The sequence below is a fragment of the Sciurus carolinensis genome, chromosome 10 (assembly GCF_902686445.1).
Source record: "Sciurus carolinensis chromosome 10, mSciCar1.2, whole genome shotgun sequence".
Taxonomy (NCBI): Eukaryota; Metazoa; Chordata; class Mammalia; order Rodentia; family Sciuridae; genus Sciurus; species Sciurus carolinensis.
This window is the reverse complement of record NC_062222.1, coordinates 28,527,859-28,545,485: the sequence shown is the minus strand read 5'-3', so window position 1 is coordinate 28,545,485 and position 17,627 is coordinate 28,527,859. Positions and strand designations below refer to the sequence as shown.

Genomic DNA, 17,627 nt, shown 5'->3' with positions numbered 1-17,627 from the left:
TACATATGAACTCCTTCGAAGTATATTAAAAAAAACCTGATGAATGGATAAAGTAGTGGACAGATGAATACATATATGATAAAGCAAGTAAAGTAAAACGTCAATGTAGAATCTGGATAGTAGAAATGTGTATTCACTATAAAATTATTTTTAAAATACGTTTGAAAAATTTTTCATAAGAAAATATTGAAAAATTTCATCTCACTATACCTGAATCTGTAAATTAAAGAGAATACTCATTAAACTTACAGTATCAGATCAATCAATTTTTACACAATTGGGAATAAACTGTATAAAGGTGATAATTTAGAATCTTAGGGAACATACAATAAATTACTGATTATAGGATTCTGATGTATTAGACAAATCCATTAACTCTCTTTGCAAATACTTCATACTCCTTGGAAAAAGAACATGAACTCATTGAGACATCTGCTTATATGTGGTCACCAAAAAGCCCCAGACACACTGGCCATCCTTATAAAGTTGTTGTGTAAACAAATGGGCTTGCAGAAAGTCTCATAACTCAAGTGGACTGAACAAATAATCTCAAGTAAATCTTAATTCTCAGTTTCCCTAGCGTTAAGCACAGATGATAAAAAAGAAATGAACACAATGGTTCTAGCTCCCCTTTCCCCTCAAAAAAGGTACATGTAAGATTCCATGGAAGACATATAGTCATAACACTGGATTAATTAAGCACTTATGACTTAGAGGTTGTAATGTTTCACATGAATTATCTCATTTAATTCTCATACCACACTGAGCTTGGTGCTACTATTATCATTCTCCTTAACAGATGAAGAAACTTAGACACAGAGAGGTCAAGTTACTTGCTTAAGGTTATACTGACATTAGGTAAAATGTATTCCAGGTGCAAGTTTGAAATCAGAGCTATCCTGTCACCATGTTCTTCCTAGGTGCAATAAGCAAATAATTTTTTAAAATTACATTGGAAGTCTCAAATATGCAACAGATCCATACATATATCTGTCTGTCTCTTTCTATTTATAGATTTATGTAAAATTCTCTGGGTATAAAAGTGCCAACGGAGAGTTATTCATTTAAGTCTTTGCTGAGGTAATTTTTAGAAAAACTCAGCAAAAGTTTATTCAAGGCTGTGTAACAGTTCATAAAAGATAAGAACATTCTTATCCAAGAATGAACTGTCATTATTACTGAGGATTATATTTTAAAAGATTTCTAAACCTTTGCAAATGAACCACTGGTGCTTTGTTAGTTGGTTTTCTAATGTGATTTAAAAGGTAATATTTGTTCACTATAGGTAAATAAGAAAAGACTTAAAATTCACCTATAATCCTACCACTGTTAATATTTGTGATCATATTGCAATAATTTTATATATTTTTACTTTCTACATCATGAACAATTCCCCATGACATTAGTCTAAAATATGGTTACTAGCCACATCTAAAGTCAAATTCTATAACTAAAGCTGTTTGATTCTGTTAGAGTTTTCACTTGCCAACTGCAACAATGGAACTAGAATCCAGATTCTAGAATCTGAATTCTAGAATTCATGCTTTCCACTGTCGAAATCCATGCTTTTCATATTGTTGATTTGTTGAAGGGCTTATGCCTAATATTTATCAACATTTGCCATCAGTCTAGATCCAGGATATATCATATCCTACTCATGAAATAATAAATGAAATGGTCTCCCTTACTTCTCCCAAATCTGTTGTATTTTTCAATTCTGTCAAAAAAACCCTGATAAACTACATAAATAAGTGGCAAATGATTAGGATGTAATATGGAAAAGGAACAGGAATGTATGAATTGAAACCAATTAATAGGATTAATTCCTAGTTTTGCCAAAAACCTCAGTGATGATCACACTTCTTTAAGCTGCTAATATTCATTAGTATCATAGTCTTCGGTATCTCAGTGTTATTGAGGGGTAAAGTAGAACGTTTCTCAATCAGAAATAGCCAATTTTGATATTTGGGACAATTAACAATATTACAAAGGACAAAATAATTTCACTGAGTACTCTCTCCAGCTTTCCACTGATAGAAATTAAATCTACTTTTCTTGCTCTAAGATCATAGGAAAAATACTTCAACTCAGCAGAATTGTCATAATTTTCACAAGCAAACTTTACCAATTTATCTTCTTTGCTTTTTAAAAAAATTTTTTTAAGTTGCAGGTAGACACAATACCTTTATTTTTATGTGGTGCTGAGGATTGAACTCAGGGCCTCACGTGTGCTAGGTAAGTGCTCTACCACTAAGCCAGAGCCACAACCCCAGCCCCAGTTTATCTTCTTAATGATGTCATTATTATTAATACAATATCCTGTTCTGAACTGCCAATGACTTTTAGGAACAGTAAAGTTTACACTTACAGTGCAAATATATTTTTTCAAATCCCCAGAATATTTTGCTTGTTTTATCTAGAATCTACATTATCAAAATGAAAAGGAATTTTATCGATTTAATATTCTACTTGGCCATTTTTCCCCATCTTCTTTATGTCTATATATGATGAAAACAGCCAAGCTATATGAAGTTAATGTAGATTAAGGCTAAAGGCCTATTTGGACTTCAACCTGAAGGCAAAGAAAGGCCATTATAAAGCAAAATGGTGAAGACAATAGGCTCTAGAGTCAGGTGGTGGATTGAACTGTCTCTGTCACTTAGGAGTTAAAACTTTAAACATATTTCCTATTAATGGCAAGCATAAACATCTGGAGCAAATCAAGGAAGCCTGTGAATGATCATATATGCATTAAATGATCCATATGATAGATAGATAAATAAATAAAGAGGCAGTATTTTTTGCCCCCATCCCCAGAAAAATCAGATGTTCCTTCTTGGTTTGAATATTAGTATTGCACTTCTATTTTTGGAGATCTAGGATAGGTTTCTTTCTTTAAAAATTTTTTTTTAAATTGTGGTTTTGATTTGCATTTCCCCAATGATTAGTGATGTTGAACATTTTTTTTAAGTATTTATTTAATTTTTTTTTTGTAGATAGACACAATACCTTTATCTTATTTTTATGTGGTGCTGAGGATCAAACCCAGGGCCTCACACATGCTAGGTTAGCATGCTATCACTGATTTTTTTGAGGTGCTGGGGATTGAACCCAAGGCCTTGTGCATGTGAGGCAAACACTCTACCAACTGAGTTATATCCCCAGCCCTAGGATAGGCTTCTCACAGACACTCTGCATCTCAAAAGTTCTCATCTGTAAAACAGGGATGATAATAATAGTACCTACCTCATAGGGTTGATATATGAAGAAATTCCATAATCTCTGATAAATGCTTGGAACAGTGATTGGTAACTCAGCATCACTAAGTAAACATGAGCTACTATCATTATTTTTAGGCAGAAAGAGCAAACAAATGTATGTATTAGAGACATAATTCTGGTGAAAGAGACTTGCCAACAGTAGGATATGGTGGTTTCACACTCTAGTTCATGGGAAGAGAAATGTTTGCAAAATTTTATTCATCATTCAAGAAACTGGTCAGTATGGATCTCTAACAAAACAGTGATGGTTAACAGTGAACTACTTAATGTAAAAATACACGATATGCCAATTGTGAAAATATACTTAACGTGAAAATTACACAAAATACTAAAAATTTTAAGGAAAACAACGTACTGTCTCAAAAAATATTTCCATCATGCGGGTTCTCTTTTCTTCTGCACTCAGTCCTTTCTTCTTTGACTAAAGCACAAAAGTAAAAAAGTGAATATTGATTTTAAAAAATGGTAGTGTAGAACATTATCTGATATTTTTCCTCTGTCCACTCTCAAACATTGCAGTTCCCCAGGGTTGGGCTATTGATTCCATCAGCTCCTCACACCTCTTCTTTGATTTTATCTCTTTCATGGTTTTAACACTCATGCTGAGACCTCAAACTTTACATCTGACTCTGAGATTCAATCTCATGTATCCACCTGCCTGCTGGAAAGACTTCAAACTCAGATGGTCCAAACTGAACTTTTCCTCTCCCATTTACTCCCCAAACCTGTTATTCTACATCTTGAGTTTCAGTTAGAGACTACCTTGTTGCCCGTGCCAGTGGTTTGGCAGTTATCCTAGGTGCCGTCATCTCTTAGCCCACATCCAACCTTGACCAAGTTCTGCCAGTTTTGGCACTTAACTATTTCTCTAACCTATCGGTCCTGTTTCATCCCTACCATCACTACCTCAGTTCAGACCTTCATTATCTACCTCCAGCCATCTAATCACACTGTCTCACCCTCTAAGGTCACATTCTACATTGTGAAAAAGCAAATCTGACCATGCCTCTCCCTTGCTTAAAATCTTTTAGTGAGTCCCCACTATCAGAGTGATCCCAGAACCTGTAGTATGATACGTAGTATGGTCTTTATCACCTGATCCCAACCTACTGCTCTCATAGTCACTCCCCACAAGTTTTACCATAACAACATGGAGAGACAAGCAATTCGGGTTGTCGTATCAAAGTTACTTATAATTCTCTACTCCAAGCATGCTCTCTTTTGTGATTTGAAAAAAAAAAAAAAAAAAGATTCCTCTACCCAACACACCTTTCCTCTTATCAAATCAAAAACTCCAAAGGGTCTCCAGATTCTCAATGTAGGCATTCTCTCTCCAGAATTACCCTGAGCTCACAGGCTGAGCATGTGTTCCCAGGACACATTTTCATCAAATCATTTACCACACTGAAGAGATGTGTTTACTTGTCTCTCTCAGCAGACTGAAAAACTTCAAAGCATGAACTGCTTTCACTTTCCCAGTGCTTTGTAAGCCAGGTTAGACAGAACAGAGGTAAGGACCAGCACTAAATTTCAGGACATATCTAAAACCCCCAACTCTAAGATTTAAGGCTGTGTAGGCTTCCAAACCCCACGACACCCACTGTATTGTATGATGCAGAGAGAGTTAATAAGGAATTCTGGGATAACTATCTATTGCCTTGCTTACAAAGGGAAATCCTAGAAATCTCAGGTAGGCAAGCTCCAAGGAACCATATAAACCGGTTCACTAAACCCAGGACTGAGGAGCTGGAGTCCAGGACTGCTTTATCAGTCTCCCTTCACACTGGCCTCCAGCAGTATCAAATAATCAAGCATGAAATTCACACCTCATTAGAAGGCTCTTTGGCTTACTTCTTGGTTCCAGCGGGTCTCAAACTGCCAGACATTAGGATCATCTCAATTTTCAAAAATACTGATGCCCAGGGATGAGGATGTAGCTCAGTAGCAGGGTACTTGTCTAGCCAAATGCCAAGCCCTGGGTTCAATCTCCAGTACCACAAAAACAATACTGATGCCCAGACACATCAGAGTCTCTGAGATGGGTCCTGGATATACATATTTAAAAAAAATCCTTTCCCGGTGCTTCAACTGTGCCCAGATTTGAGAACCTTATTTTTCTCACCCCAGAATCTAAAGGATATCAGGGGCTGTGTGGGACTAGGGAAAATCTCTTTTGGACTTTAGTGTGTAGCTGCATCAGCAGAAAACAGATCCCTAGCAGGTTGGCATTATTAACGGATCATGGAAAACTCTTGCAGGCGCGCACACACAGGCACTAAGAATTGAGTGTCCTTGGGCACAGTTATAGGAAAGTTCTCTGCAGCAATAAAAGTTATTCGATGGACTGGGGTTGTGGCTCAATGGTTAGAGCGCTTGCCTTGCGCATGAGGCAAGGGGTTCAATCCTCAGCGCCAAAAAAAAAGAAAAAAAAAAGGTATTGTGTTCATCTACAGAAAAAAAATTTAAAAAAATTAAATTCTGAAAAGTTTAAAAATAGGTGTTATCTGCTTCCCTCAGAGCTGTATTTCTCCAATTTCAAGAATATACTCAGCCTTATAATTGTTCACCTAAAAGCTCAACCAAATCGAAAGTTATTAATTCAATCAGGAGAGAGGGCAAAAATTTATCTTTGAACAACATAACACCAAACTTAATTCGTGATCACATATTTTTTGAAAATAGCAAGTACCTATTTATAAAAGTTCTGATTCTGAAAAGAATCAACAGCCCATTAAGTCATTTAGTATTAGACGGTGATTTACAGTGGATAGAGACTAAGACAAAGTTGATGCATCCCTTTGCATAGAGGTCGGTAGTCGGTTACACTAGACCAGTAACTCTACAAAGAGAAATATGATAACACGAAGCACTGTTACCAGATTTCTTTTATGTCTGGTTCTGTGGCTTCTTGGTCCATTTTAAGCCCAGGTGCCTGGGTTGTTAGTTTAACCACAAAGAAGCCGTTATCACTTAATTACAGCTGGGCAAGTATCTTCAAATGCCGTACAACTAGATCCTTGTCCATCATTGGTGTGCAAAATAACGGCCACTTAACTAAATTGAGATATTAAGATCTTAAGGTTCATTTGATTAGTCGTTAATTCTCTGCCAACACACGCAGAAAAAATAGTGCATGAAACTTGGAAGGTTTATGAAAATGACGACATTGAGCTCACACAGACGATTTGGAACTTCCTGGCAGGTCAACCCTCCCGGCTCACGAGGGAAGCTAAGCGGCGCAGGCGCCAGCGCGCCCGCCCGCACTGTCCTTCGCTGTGCGGGCCGAACCCGGAGACGTCGGGGCCACGGGTTCTCTCAGCCTGCTGGACCAACCCCCGAGGAGGCGGGAGCTCGGGTCACTTTCGCTAACGCCGCCAGAGTTCTAACCCGACCCGTCTGTCCCGTCCCGGCACAGGCGGCGGGGGGCAGGTGCGGGCCGGGGAGGGCGCGGGCGCCAAGGCGGCGTCCTGACGGGCGCCTCCGCCTGGGCAGGAGGATCCCGCGCCGCCCGCAGCTCGGACGCCCAGACGCTGAGGGGGAAGGCGACCCGGGACAGTGGCCTCAGCTCTTACCATGGTGCGGGTGGCAGGGCCTGCGCGCGGGGTGAGGGGCGGAGAGCGTCAGGGCAGGGCAGGTTTGGTTTTGGCGCCAACAAGCGCAGGGGGCGGGGCAGCGAAGGGGAAAGGATCCGGGAGGCGACTGACCCTCTTCCGCACGGCTCACAGCGACCTCTGGCGGCTCCGCCGGGCGGCCGACGAGGGCGGGGCCTGGGCGGGGGGCGGGGCGAGGCCTGGAGGAGGGCGGGGCCCGGGCGTGGAGTCCCGGAGCAGCTTCCTCCCTTTTTTCTTCTGTGTTGTATGTGACTTTTTCCTTCTTTTTAAAGTCTTTGCTTTTACATGCATTTTCTCTCCGCTGTGGCAGTCTGACATTAATTTGGCTTAAAATAATGGGCAATTTCGGAGCGTGATGGCACAGGCCTATAATTCCAGCTACTCTGGAGGCTGAGGCAGGAGGATGGCAAGTTTGGAGCTAGCCTAGGCAACATGGAGAGACCCTATCTCAAAACCAAAATAGCTGGTGAGGTAGCTCAGTGGTAGAGTACCCTGGGTTCAATCCCAGTGCTGTCAAAAAAATAAAAATGAAAACTGGTTTGTAGTCCTCTTTTTCCCTTAGATTTTTAAAGAGTAAAAACCATTGAATTTAAAATCAAAAGGATCTAAAATATGCAACCTTATGATAGTAGATGCAGATTCGGGGCAAATGCCTAGGTCCTTTCCCCTGAAAAATACCAAAAATAAAAACAAAGAATACCAACACTTAGTGTATTTTGAAATTTATGTGGATTTTGAATAATTATAAAGCGTAACAATTTTAGTAAAGATTTAATCAGTGACCTCTAAATGAGAATTTGTAGTCATCGTTGCTTCTTATGAAAGCAGGAGAAGGGGTATATTGAACTGCAGTTTCATTAATTCGGTTTTTCTTAAAGTGCCTTATACAAATAATTGATGGTACAGGACATAATTTGAAAATAGTAAATGGGTAGTCAATTAATAAATGTTTTAATATGTACTAGAAAAAATATAATTAGCACATCTCATCCTGTCTTTCTCATGTATTGGTCATGATATGGCTAAAGTAGGTGCTGTGATAGTGAAAAAAAATTAAAGACGGTCTCACCAAGTTGCTTAAGGCTTCGCTAAATTGCTAAGGCTGGCTTTGAACTTGTAGTCCTTAGCCTCAGCCTCCTGAGCCAGTGGGATTACAAGCACAAGCCACCACACTTGGCCTCTTCTTCTGCTTACTGTGGTCTTGCCATATTGAATTATTTGTCTTCCCTAGACAGCTCATGCTCTCAATCTTGTTTAGAATGAGTGTGGGGCAAGTCTGAGTTGCAAGTTGTGGCACCCAGTGCCAATGAGACTGTACACTCAACCATTAAATATCCCCATGCCAAGAGAATGTGACATTAAAATGCAAAAGAAAAACACCATAATCAATAGAGACCCTGAAGAAAGGGAAAAGCCTTTTCCATACTTCTTAAACAATGGACCCTACATTTATGTTTCACACCAGGCCCCACAAATTATGTAGCTGACCCTATTTACATTCATTTATTGTCTCATCTTAGTAGAATAAGGCTGCATGAGAACAGAAACTTCTTTTGTTTTTCCTTTAGAGTTTTGGGGATCGGACCTAGGGCCACATGCATGCTAGACAAATATTCTATCCCTGAGCTACATTACCAGCAGGGACTTTTAATTTCCTGTTATTTCCAAGTGGCTAGAACAATCACTTATTATACTCAATAAATACTGGCAAATGAATATACATTAGCAAATATTGCTAAAATATCATAAATACTTAAAAAGCAGATCATAGTATTGTTAAGTGTCTGATCTGTTTCACCAACCAGCCTGAAAACTCTTGGATAGTACAGCCTTCAATGTTCATCTTTGTGTCCCTTAAACTTAGCTAGAAGTCTGGTGTACCACAAGTGCTTAGAAATTGTTCAGTGACTACGGTAACAACAACAAAAAAGACCTTTGGGTGGATAGAGGATTGAATGTCTACTTGCCCTGCCTGTCTCCTATCTTTGGCAGTAGCAACCTGTGACTTTAACTGAACTCTTCTTCAGAGGGATGTATTTCGCTTTATGTGAAATGTGTTCCCAAAGGGCCGTCTAAGATATGCTGAACTAAAACATAGATCAAATGGCTTATGAAGTATCCCCCTCTCTCTCTCTGAGTCTGAAAGACTCCCAGGAGGCCACCATGGCAAGGGTACCACCGTGGGTAAAGAAAAAAATAAGTGAAGAATAGAAGTAGGATTCAATAATATTAATATTCCCAGTCAGTAGTCAATGGTGTCATGTGTGATCTTTCTCTAATTTCTGTTGTTTCCTCTCTCCTTCTAACTTAGGTTACCACTTTCAAGAGTTCCAGTCAATTCTGAATGTTTTTGAACCCTCAAGAAAACAAAGAAATTCTTCATTGTCCACAAAGGATACTTAAATTTAATCTCACATTACAATGAATTTTAGTATTCATTCCATCATGAATCAGAGGATTAATTAATAATTTAAAATGTATAAATGTATCTAGGAAAAAATGTATGCAAACATGTAAACATGCAAAACAAGCTGAAAACTTGCTTACAAACAGAGGTAAGATTCCTTTATAGGAAGACAAAGGAATAAGCTCTAAGCCTGGACGCCACACATAATCGTGGAAAAGATCCTGGCCTCCAGATAAGGGACTTTAAGGAACAACTTTGACATTATTAATAGAGATAATATTCAAGAAACCTTTTGAGAAGGACATGAAAACTAACTTCTTTGAAAAGATGTGACATTTATACATTTATCATCAGGCTCCTCCAGAGATTGAAGCCCCAGGGGGCTGCCCAGATGTGTTCATTATTCATTTTTGTATCTCTTTACACTTAGCTGAAAGTCTGGTGTATCACAAGTGTGTTCTCTAGACAGTTTGACTATTGCTTGCAATGCATGACCAGTTACTTGATATGACATGGAAAGTTTTATTGTAATGAACTCTATGTGGTTAAATTCTGGGCCCTAAACGCAATGTTTGTAGCGAGTTCCCTCAAGACCTTTGGTTTATAGAAATATGTCTGCCATGACTATGGAAGTTTCCTTTATCTTGCAATTCTTTAAGGATTATAAAGACAATGATTTTTATTTTTATAACTTTCTAAATATACATGCTGGACATGTGTGTCAGGATTTTCCAAATTCTTGATTAACACGCATCCTAAATACTAACAGATGATTGGCAACATAGCCAACAAAAATTTTACTAAGCTTTTTGTCATTAATATAAACAGTTTGAGTTATTGCTATCTTCCATTTATTCTAGAGTATTCCTCCAGTCCCCTTCTTTCAAGGAAACAATTTATTAAATAAATAAACATTTACCATGGATATGGAGAAAACAAGCTTTATTATAATGATTTGAGATTTTTGTGCATGGTAAAGATATACACATGAGTCTTGTTTCTCCTATGTTTCAAGACAGAATTAATTTAAAGTTTTATTATAGACTAAAGCATCCAAAATACTGTGGTACGTATGTAGCTACGAACATACAAACACTTTGATGCACAGCGTTCATTCTTTAAATAGGCAGTCAGCATTTTGATTCATAAAATAACAAATGATGAGAATATATCAGTATCAATGTCAGAGAGCGCAAGACTTAGTGTTCTATACACAAAACATATGAAACGGACCTATAAAGATGGAATGTACAAAATCTAAAAAGAAAACAAAGGAAGCAAAAAACCTTCATACTCATACATTGGATTGAAAGGCTATAGAATTGAGAATGATATAAAGAATTCCGTTACAAGAGTACACTGTTGTGCTGGGGATGTAGCTCAGTGGTAGAGCACTTGCCTACCATGCGCGAGGCCCCAGGTTTGATCCCCAGCACTGCAAAAAAAAACAAAAAACAAAACCACTCGATGACAGAACATTCCCCATGTCATAAAGCAAAAGCATTGAGTTGAGTTTAAGGCTGTGTTGCTTTCAAAAGTTAATGGAAGTGCTGTACATTCATTGGAACAACATAGCCAATTTATTAACCTATTCTAGAATATTAAGTAATAGCTTTCATACATTCTCCACAAACAGATCACACAATCACTGCCACACAATTCATCTTTAGAAAGTTAAGATTAGCATCATGATTTGTAGCTTACTGTCATTTAAAACAAAACAAAAAGAAGTATTTATACCAAATAAATCTTTAATGGGCACTTAGTTTTCCTTTATGGCAATACTAGATTCCTAGATATCAAAAATATTAAAATAATTGTAAAGTTTAAAACCCTGCAACATTTACAGAAAGCAACAGTATTACGACTTCCGGTTTTAAGCAAAATCAGATAAGGTCTGCATCAAATAGCTTCAACTTTACCCTACCTGGAAATGCCTTGTGTTTACATTATTCAACTAAAAACATTCCTCCCTTTTCAGAAGCTGGTGAATAGAGAGGATGCCATAGTATCAAATGTACAAAAAGATTTTTCCCTTTTGAAGTGATCTGCAGATTATTTGCTGTTGACTTGCTATTTCCTCCAATATACTCAGTAGGCATTACCAAAGCATTTATATTGACCCTTCAGTATGAGGATCCATAGATACTTACTAAGGTACTACTATTCCAGTTAATTCCATTCTAGGATACCCTGTATATTTAGTAGTGGAAGCAAGTGTGCAATAGTTGCATGGATCTGGGGTATTAATTGGCCTCAAATCTAGTCATAAATTAAAATAAGGAAACCTGGGGACTTATTTAATTATAGGGACTAAAATTTCACCAAGATACTATATGCCTTTAAAAAAAAAATGGCAAACAGTCATAAAGGCTTTTTATTTGTGAGTTTCTAGATGGTCAAGTAACTCCCTACATCCCCATGTCCAGCAGGGGAGATCTGTGTTAGGGGAAAAATGCATCGTCACTGACCTTTAAATCCTAACTGGCAATACTATGGCCATAAGTGCCCAGGGGAAATTTGAATGAGTACTTTCTCAGTGCTACTTATCATGAATGTATGACAGGTTCTATACACTTGACAAAGAGAAACCAAACAATAATGGTAGCCCAGAATAAAAGCCACTTATTTTAATATCCTTCTCAGTTTACCAGAAACCATTTTCCATAGAATGTGACAAAATTTCATTTAAATCTTGTCTATTTGTATCTTATCAGCAGCACTTTCCCCACAAAATATGCTCACCAAGAAATACAGTAAATGCACATATGTATCCAGGTATGAAATGTCATCTGTATTTTAATATATATGATCACATATTTTGGGGGAAAAATATAGTGTTTCCTGGAGTGCCCACAGCATATGTTTTAGTTAAGAGACAGTGGAACAGGTACAAATCAAACTATCTATACTTTCATTCCAGTTTGTGCCAATATTGACATGGAAAAAATTATGTATTTAGATACTTGGCCTGATATGATATGATGGCTGGTTCATTTTTAAGTTAATTTCTAAGTTCACAAGTACTTCAATGTGCAAAAAACCCTCTTAGGTAAACTAGTTTTTAAAATCAATAGTCTAGAGGTGGGGATGTAGCTCAATGGTAGAGCATTTGCCTAGTTATGTCAAGGTCCTGGTTCAGTCCCCAGCACCGCAAAACCATAAAAACGAAAATACCAATAGTCTGTGACACAATTTAAATAGTAAGCCATTTTCACTTATGAAAATAAACTAAAACTAACAAAAAATTTAAAAGTTTTTTTTTTTTTTAATAGTCCAGGAACTATTAAGAGTCTAGTCTATCTTTTAGTCAGAACATTTTACAGTAAATGGCAAAATGAAATTCCTTCCCCAGATGTAAACTCCAAGAGAGCAGGAATTTTTTTTGTTTGTTTTATCCATTACTCTATTCCCAGTGCCTAGAACAGTGCCTGGCACCTAGAAGGTACTCTGTAAATATGAATATTTCAATTCAAAGACTTGGGCGGCAGGTGTGGCCCATTAGTAGAACTGGCGCTTAACATTTGCAATCTCCAGCACCAAGGAAAAAAATTGAAAATAAAAAAATAAATTCAAAGACTTATTTCACTGGCATTAGGAAACATGTCTTAGTTTAACATTCTAAAAATGTTATTGGATTTTATAACTTCATCACAGACAGACTTGATAATTGTAAAAACTCTAAAAGAAAATTAAACCTAAATGTTACTCTTTCTAAAAAAGCTTTCTTGATTGATTTGGGCATAATAAATTTAACAGGCAACTGGAAGCTGCTTGATTCCCTTCTAAATTTTAAAAAGTCCTATGTAGAGATGGCTGAATGTTAAGTTAATAAGCAATAAACAATCACATTCATATAATAATCCATTCAGGAAATGTTTTCTTATAGTACAGTTTGAAGGTGCTTTTAATGAAAAAGATCCCAAAGTCATTATTGAAAACATCAAACATGACATCCTGTTTGGTAGAACTGAGTAGAAAATTAAACAGTGGAAATAGACTGCATCTTATTTTACAGTATCAATGACATATTGACTAAATTGTCCTTAACGTTTCTCAAAATGCATTTATACTTAGTTTAAATGTAACTCAAGTTCAACTTTCATTTTGACCCTTTTTTTTCTTCTTCTTCTTTTTTGAAACACAGAAGGTCATTTTCTGACTAAGTCAGCCACCACCATCATGCCTGGGAAATGGCAAAAATTAAACCTGCATTAGGGCTTGCTCCACCAGGACGGCTTTGAACTGCATTAGTAAAGGAATGTGCTGAAGAATGGCTGGACAGAATGCTTCTGTCTTTCAGAGTGCTGCCTATTTCAATACACCCAAGCTATATATATATATATTTATATTATACATTCTATCTTACCCTAATCATGAATACATAGTCCCTTGATACCTCTACTATTCATTGAACAATGATAAATAACCATAACATGCTCTTACCTGTAATGCTCTCGAGATAACAGAACTTTGGTAACACTTGCTAAGGGGAAATCATTAATCAATCCACATGCCTTTGGTTGACACCATGGGTCCTCCAAAGGGCTGCTTATGGCTCTCTGTCCTAGGATACTGGTGTCCTACTACATGTGCTGACGTTTTTGCAGGAGGTAAAGTTCTTGCTTTCATGAAGTGGAAGAGGAAAGACACATGTGAAAACATGGCACATAGAAAATGTGAGCTTTTCTTGATTATGTTCCAGTATATTCATCTGGAGTTAATGGGGCCGTTCGTTGACCAAAGGTAGTATTACTTTTGTAAGATGATTTTCAAAGCATCAGAGATTTCAGGTTTCTCTGAAAACATACTTTGTTTTCTGATACCAGGTGAGTAGGAAAGAGAAGGTAAAAAGAACACACAGAAAGGATCTTTGATCTAACCCAGAAAGGCTGGGAAGTTTGCATTGACTCTCAAGTGTCTGCAAATCAGAGCTAGGAGGATTTTGCAAGACAGTCTCAATTTTTTTTTTAAGTAATTAATATGTAGTTGTCAATTACCACCCCCCCGCAAAAAAAAAAAAAAAAAAAACATACTGTAAAAGTGAGGTTAGAAGATTTCCCCAAGTCTTGTGACCTAGGTTAAATAAAGTATATAAGGACAACAGAATTTGTTTTTGGAAGCTCTGCACAAAGGCTATCATTCACAGGATTAACAAATATTTTTACATATGCTAGTTTTTGTTTAATGTTTGTTTGATTTGCAAAATTAATTTAACTACATAAATCCCTGTCCTATAAGCCATAGTTCACAGGTGTAAAACTTCGCAGTTTTTATAGATTCAGTAAAAGACTTTTTTTTTTAACCCTAATGGTGAATTCTAGAAATTAGATGAGCAGTTTTTAAGGAAATTGTTACATTCAGAAATAACCATGGAAAGTTCATCAAAGATTCCTTCTAGCATGAAAAGTCTAGTCATAATCTGGTCCCGGGTGGAGAAATCCATTCCAGTTTATAGTGCAAGACCTTTGCGAGGGGGTGTCCGGCTGGCCACTGTTACTGTAGGTATCGATAGACCTTGAAACAGTGATTTCCAGAGTCTGCAACCACAACATGGCCATCTGAAGTTAGGGCCAGGCCTTGCGGGCCGTAGAGTGGGTCAGCAGATGTGTTAATGTAGGACAAAAATGATCCGCTCCCATCAAAAACCTGTAAAAATAGAAAGCCAGAATGTTATAGAAGTTATAGTAACATGCTGAAATACGATTTACAAAGCTCGATGCTGATGTGTGTGATATAGAAGTGTGTATTTGCATCTAAGTTTTCTCAGGCCACTGCTGTATGCACTCCACTTACTCTTACCTTGCTTCGTCTCCTGCCTGTCTTTACACCCAGAGTCACTGAACGTGACCTTGGCTGGCAGATCTCCTTCATATTCTGAGAGTAGTCGCATGAGGATTTGGTGGGAATGGAAATGAATGACCCTTATTTTTCAGGCTGTTTTACTTCTTTTCCTTCCAGCTTTCCATCTCCCTCTCCTGCCCACTCTTATGGGAGAAAAATCAGCAATAAGACCAAAGAATGATCCTGAGTCATAACGTGCCATGATAAAAATCAAGATTTCTTTTCCCTTTTTCCAAAAAGAGTAAATTGTAAGAAGTCTATGGTTCAATGTTTATACTTGGATATGAAAAAGGTCTTCTTTTTGGTTAATAAGCTGCTTCTAAGATGAAATAAAAGGAACAGATTGAGGTCCTTATGATTTTCCTTTACCAGGGCCAGGCTGGCTTCTTCTGACCATTTACCATTTTCTCTGGTCCACATGGTATTTTTGTTTGCTTGTTTTTTGGTACTGAGGATTTAACCCAGGGGCACTTCATCACTGAGACACATCCCTAGTCTGTTTTTTATTTTTTAATTTTTTTTTTGAGACAGGGTCTCCCTAAGTTGCTCAGGGCCTTGCTATGTTGCTGAGGCTGGCTTTGAACTTGACATCCTCCTGCCTCAGCCTCCTGAGTGGCTGGGATTACAGGCATGTGCCACCACTCCTGCTGGCCCACAGAGTGTTTTAAAAGGCAGTGTAACTAGGTTGGTGCTCTGAGGGCCACAATTCAAACAGCTTAGCATTGATGGTCCCATGTAGACCTACTCAGTGAACTTGGTCACTTCCGTGGTATATTAGACGAGTGGCATTGTTCTCATGAGACACAGAGTGTCTCTTTCAATATAGATTTCCACTGGGATAGTTAGGAAAGTATGTTGGAGAAATCAAAGCAGTTTGTGTTACATTTATTGTCTCAATTCTTTTCCTGAGAAGTACTTGTATCAAATTCAAACTGATGATCAAAGCTATCCTCACAGAGACACCTGAAAGTTGCTGGATTTAATGGTGTACCCTGGGTTCTCGGGAACACATAGGGCCACATTAGCAAGGATGAAGAGAGCCATCTGGAAACATGTGTTTAGATCCACAAAGGTATGAACACAGAGAAACCGGAGAAGAGTCTTCCTTCAATTTGAGGATTCAGAAACTTTGTTCTTAATGTAAAGATCAAACTTCTATGTGCCATAGACCCCCTTTCCAGGCTAGCAAAGACTATCGATTCCATCTTACAATTATGTTTAAGGCTTTTCTTTATTTCCAGAATGTAACAAGTTTTAAAATACTCAACCAAAATGTCAGATGCCACTCATGATATTATTATTCCTAAACCATGAAAACGAATCCATTACTGCCATTATGTATTTGTTAATTTTTTATTTTGAAATAATTGTAGATTCATAGGAAATTGCAAAGAGGTCCTGTACACACTTCACGCAGGCCCCCTGAATGACTGAATCTTTTGTACTTACACTGCCACATAAAACCCAATGAATTGACTGAGATGTGCATATGGGGATGTACGTCATGTTATCATGCGTATAGATTTGTGTAATCACCACCGAAACCAACAGAAATATTACGACCTCATGAAGACCTCACTCTCGCCTCACTCTCGCCGCTCCTTGAGAGTTACCCCACTCCCCTGCCCCCGCTATCTACAGCCCTGCCAACCACTACTTTTTTTTTTCCCTCTCTATAATTTTGTCATTTTGAGAATGTTGCATAAATGGAACCATGTAGTATGTGACCTTTTCAAAGCAGCTTTTTCACTCACCACAATGCCCTTGGGATGCATCCAACCTGTTAAGTATATTATTAGTCTATTTTAAATGCTGAGTAGTATTCCATAGTATGGAAGTACCATGATTTGTTTAGCCATAAATCTACTGAGGGACGTCTTGGTTAATGCAATTTGGGGCTATTACAAATACACTTTCTATGAAAGATAATATATAAGCTTTTATGTGGACATAAGTTTTCATTTCTCTGGGATACATACCCAGGAGTGCAATTGCTGGGTTGCTAAGTAAGTATATGTTTAGTTTTTTAAGGAACTTTTTCAAGGTCGATTGTGCTACCGTGTGCTCCCTCTAGCAATGTAGTAGAGATCTAATTTCTCTACATTGTCATTGGTATTTGGCATCAATAGTTTTAATTTTAGCTGTTCAAATAAGATTGTAATAATATCTCATCGCGGTCTTAATTTGCACTTTCCTAATGTCTAATGATGTTGAGCATCTTTTCATGTGTACACCTATTCAATGAAATTTCTCTTCATCTTTCTTGTCTGCTTTCTAATTAGATTGGTTATTTTATTGGTGAGTTTAGAGAGTCTTTTTTTTTTTTTTTGTACCAGGGATTGAACCCAGGGGTGCTTAACTGCCAAGCCATATCCTCAGCCCTTCTTTATATTTTATTTAGAGACAGGTTCTCACTAAGTTGCTGAGGCTGGCTTTGAACTTGAGATCCTCCTGCCTCAGCCTCCAGAACCTCTGGGATTACAG

At 37.7% G+C, this 17,627-nt stretch overlaps 2 protein-coding genes across 14 annotated transcripts in view; both read right to left on the bottom strand.

The window, feature by feature from the left end:
* Mnd1 (meiotic nuclear divisions 1) overlaps positions 1-6,953 on the bottom strand; it is a 62,895-nt gene extending 55,942 nt beyond the window's left edge. Inside the window, exons 1-2 of the mRNA XM_047567015.1 lie at positions 6,854-6,953; positions 3,637-3,702 (exon numbers count right to left, since the gene is read on the bottom strand). Of these exons, the coding sequence (XP_047422971.1) occupies positions 3,637-3,702; positions 6,854-6,856 (69 nt within the window). The 5' untranslated portion in view covers positions 6,857-6,953. The remainder of the gene's footprint in view (positions 1-3,636; positions 3,703-6,853) is intronic.
* Positions 6,954-10,226: 3,273 nt separating this feature from the next.
* Positions 10,227-17,627, bottom strand: part of Trim2 (tripartite motif containing 2) — a 199,360-nt gene continuing 191,959 nt past the window's right edge. For 12 of the 13 annotated variants that reach the window (XM_047566345.1, XM_047566337.1, XM_047566336.1 and 9 more), the window contains one exon: positions 10,227-14,948. In XM_047566345.1, the coding sequence (XP_047422301.1) occupies positions 14,796-14,948 (153 nt within the window). In that variant the 3' untranslated portion in view covers positions 10,227-14,795. The remainder of the gene's footprint in view (positions 14,949-17,627) is intronic. The other variant, XR_007110497.1, reaches the window with a different exon arrangement.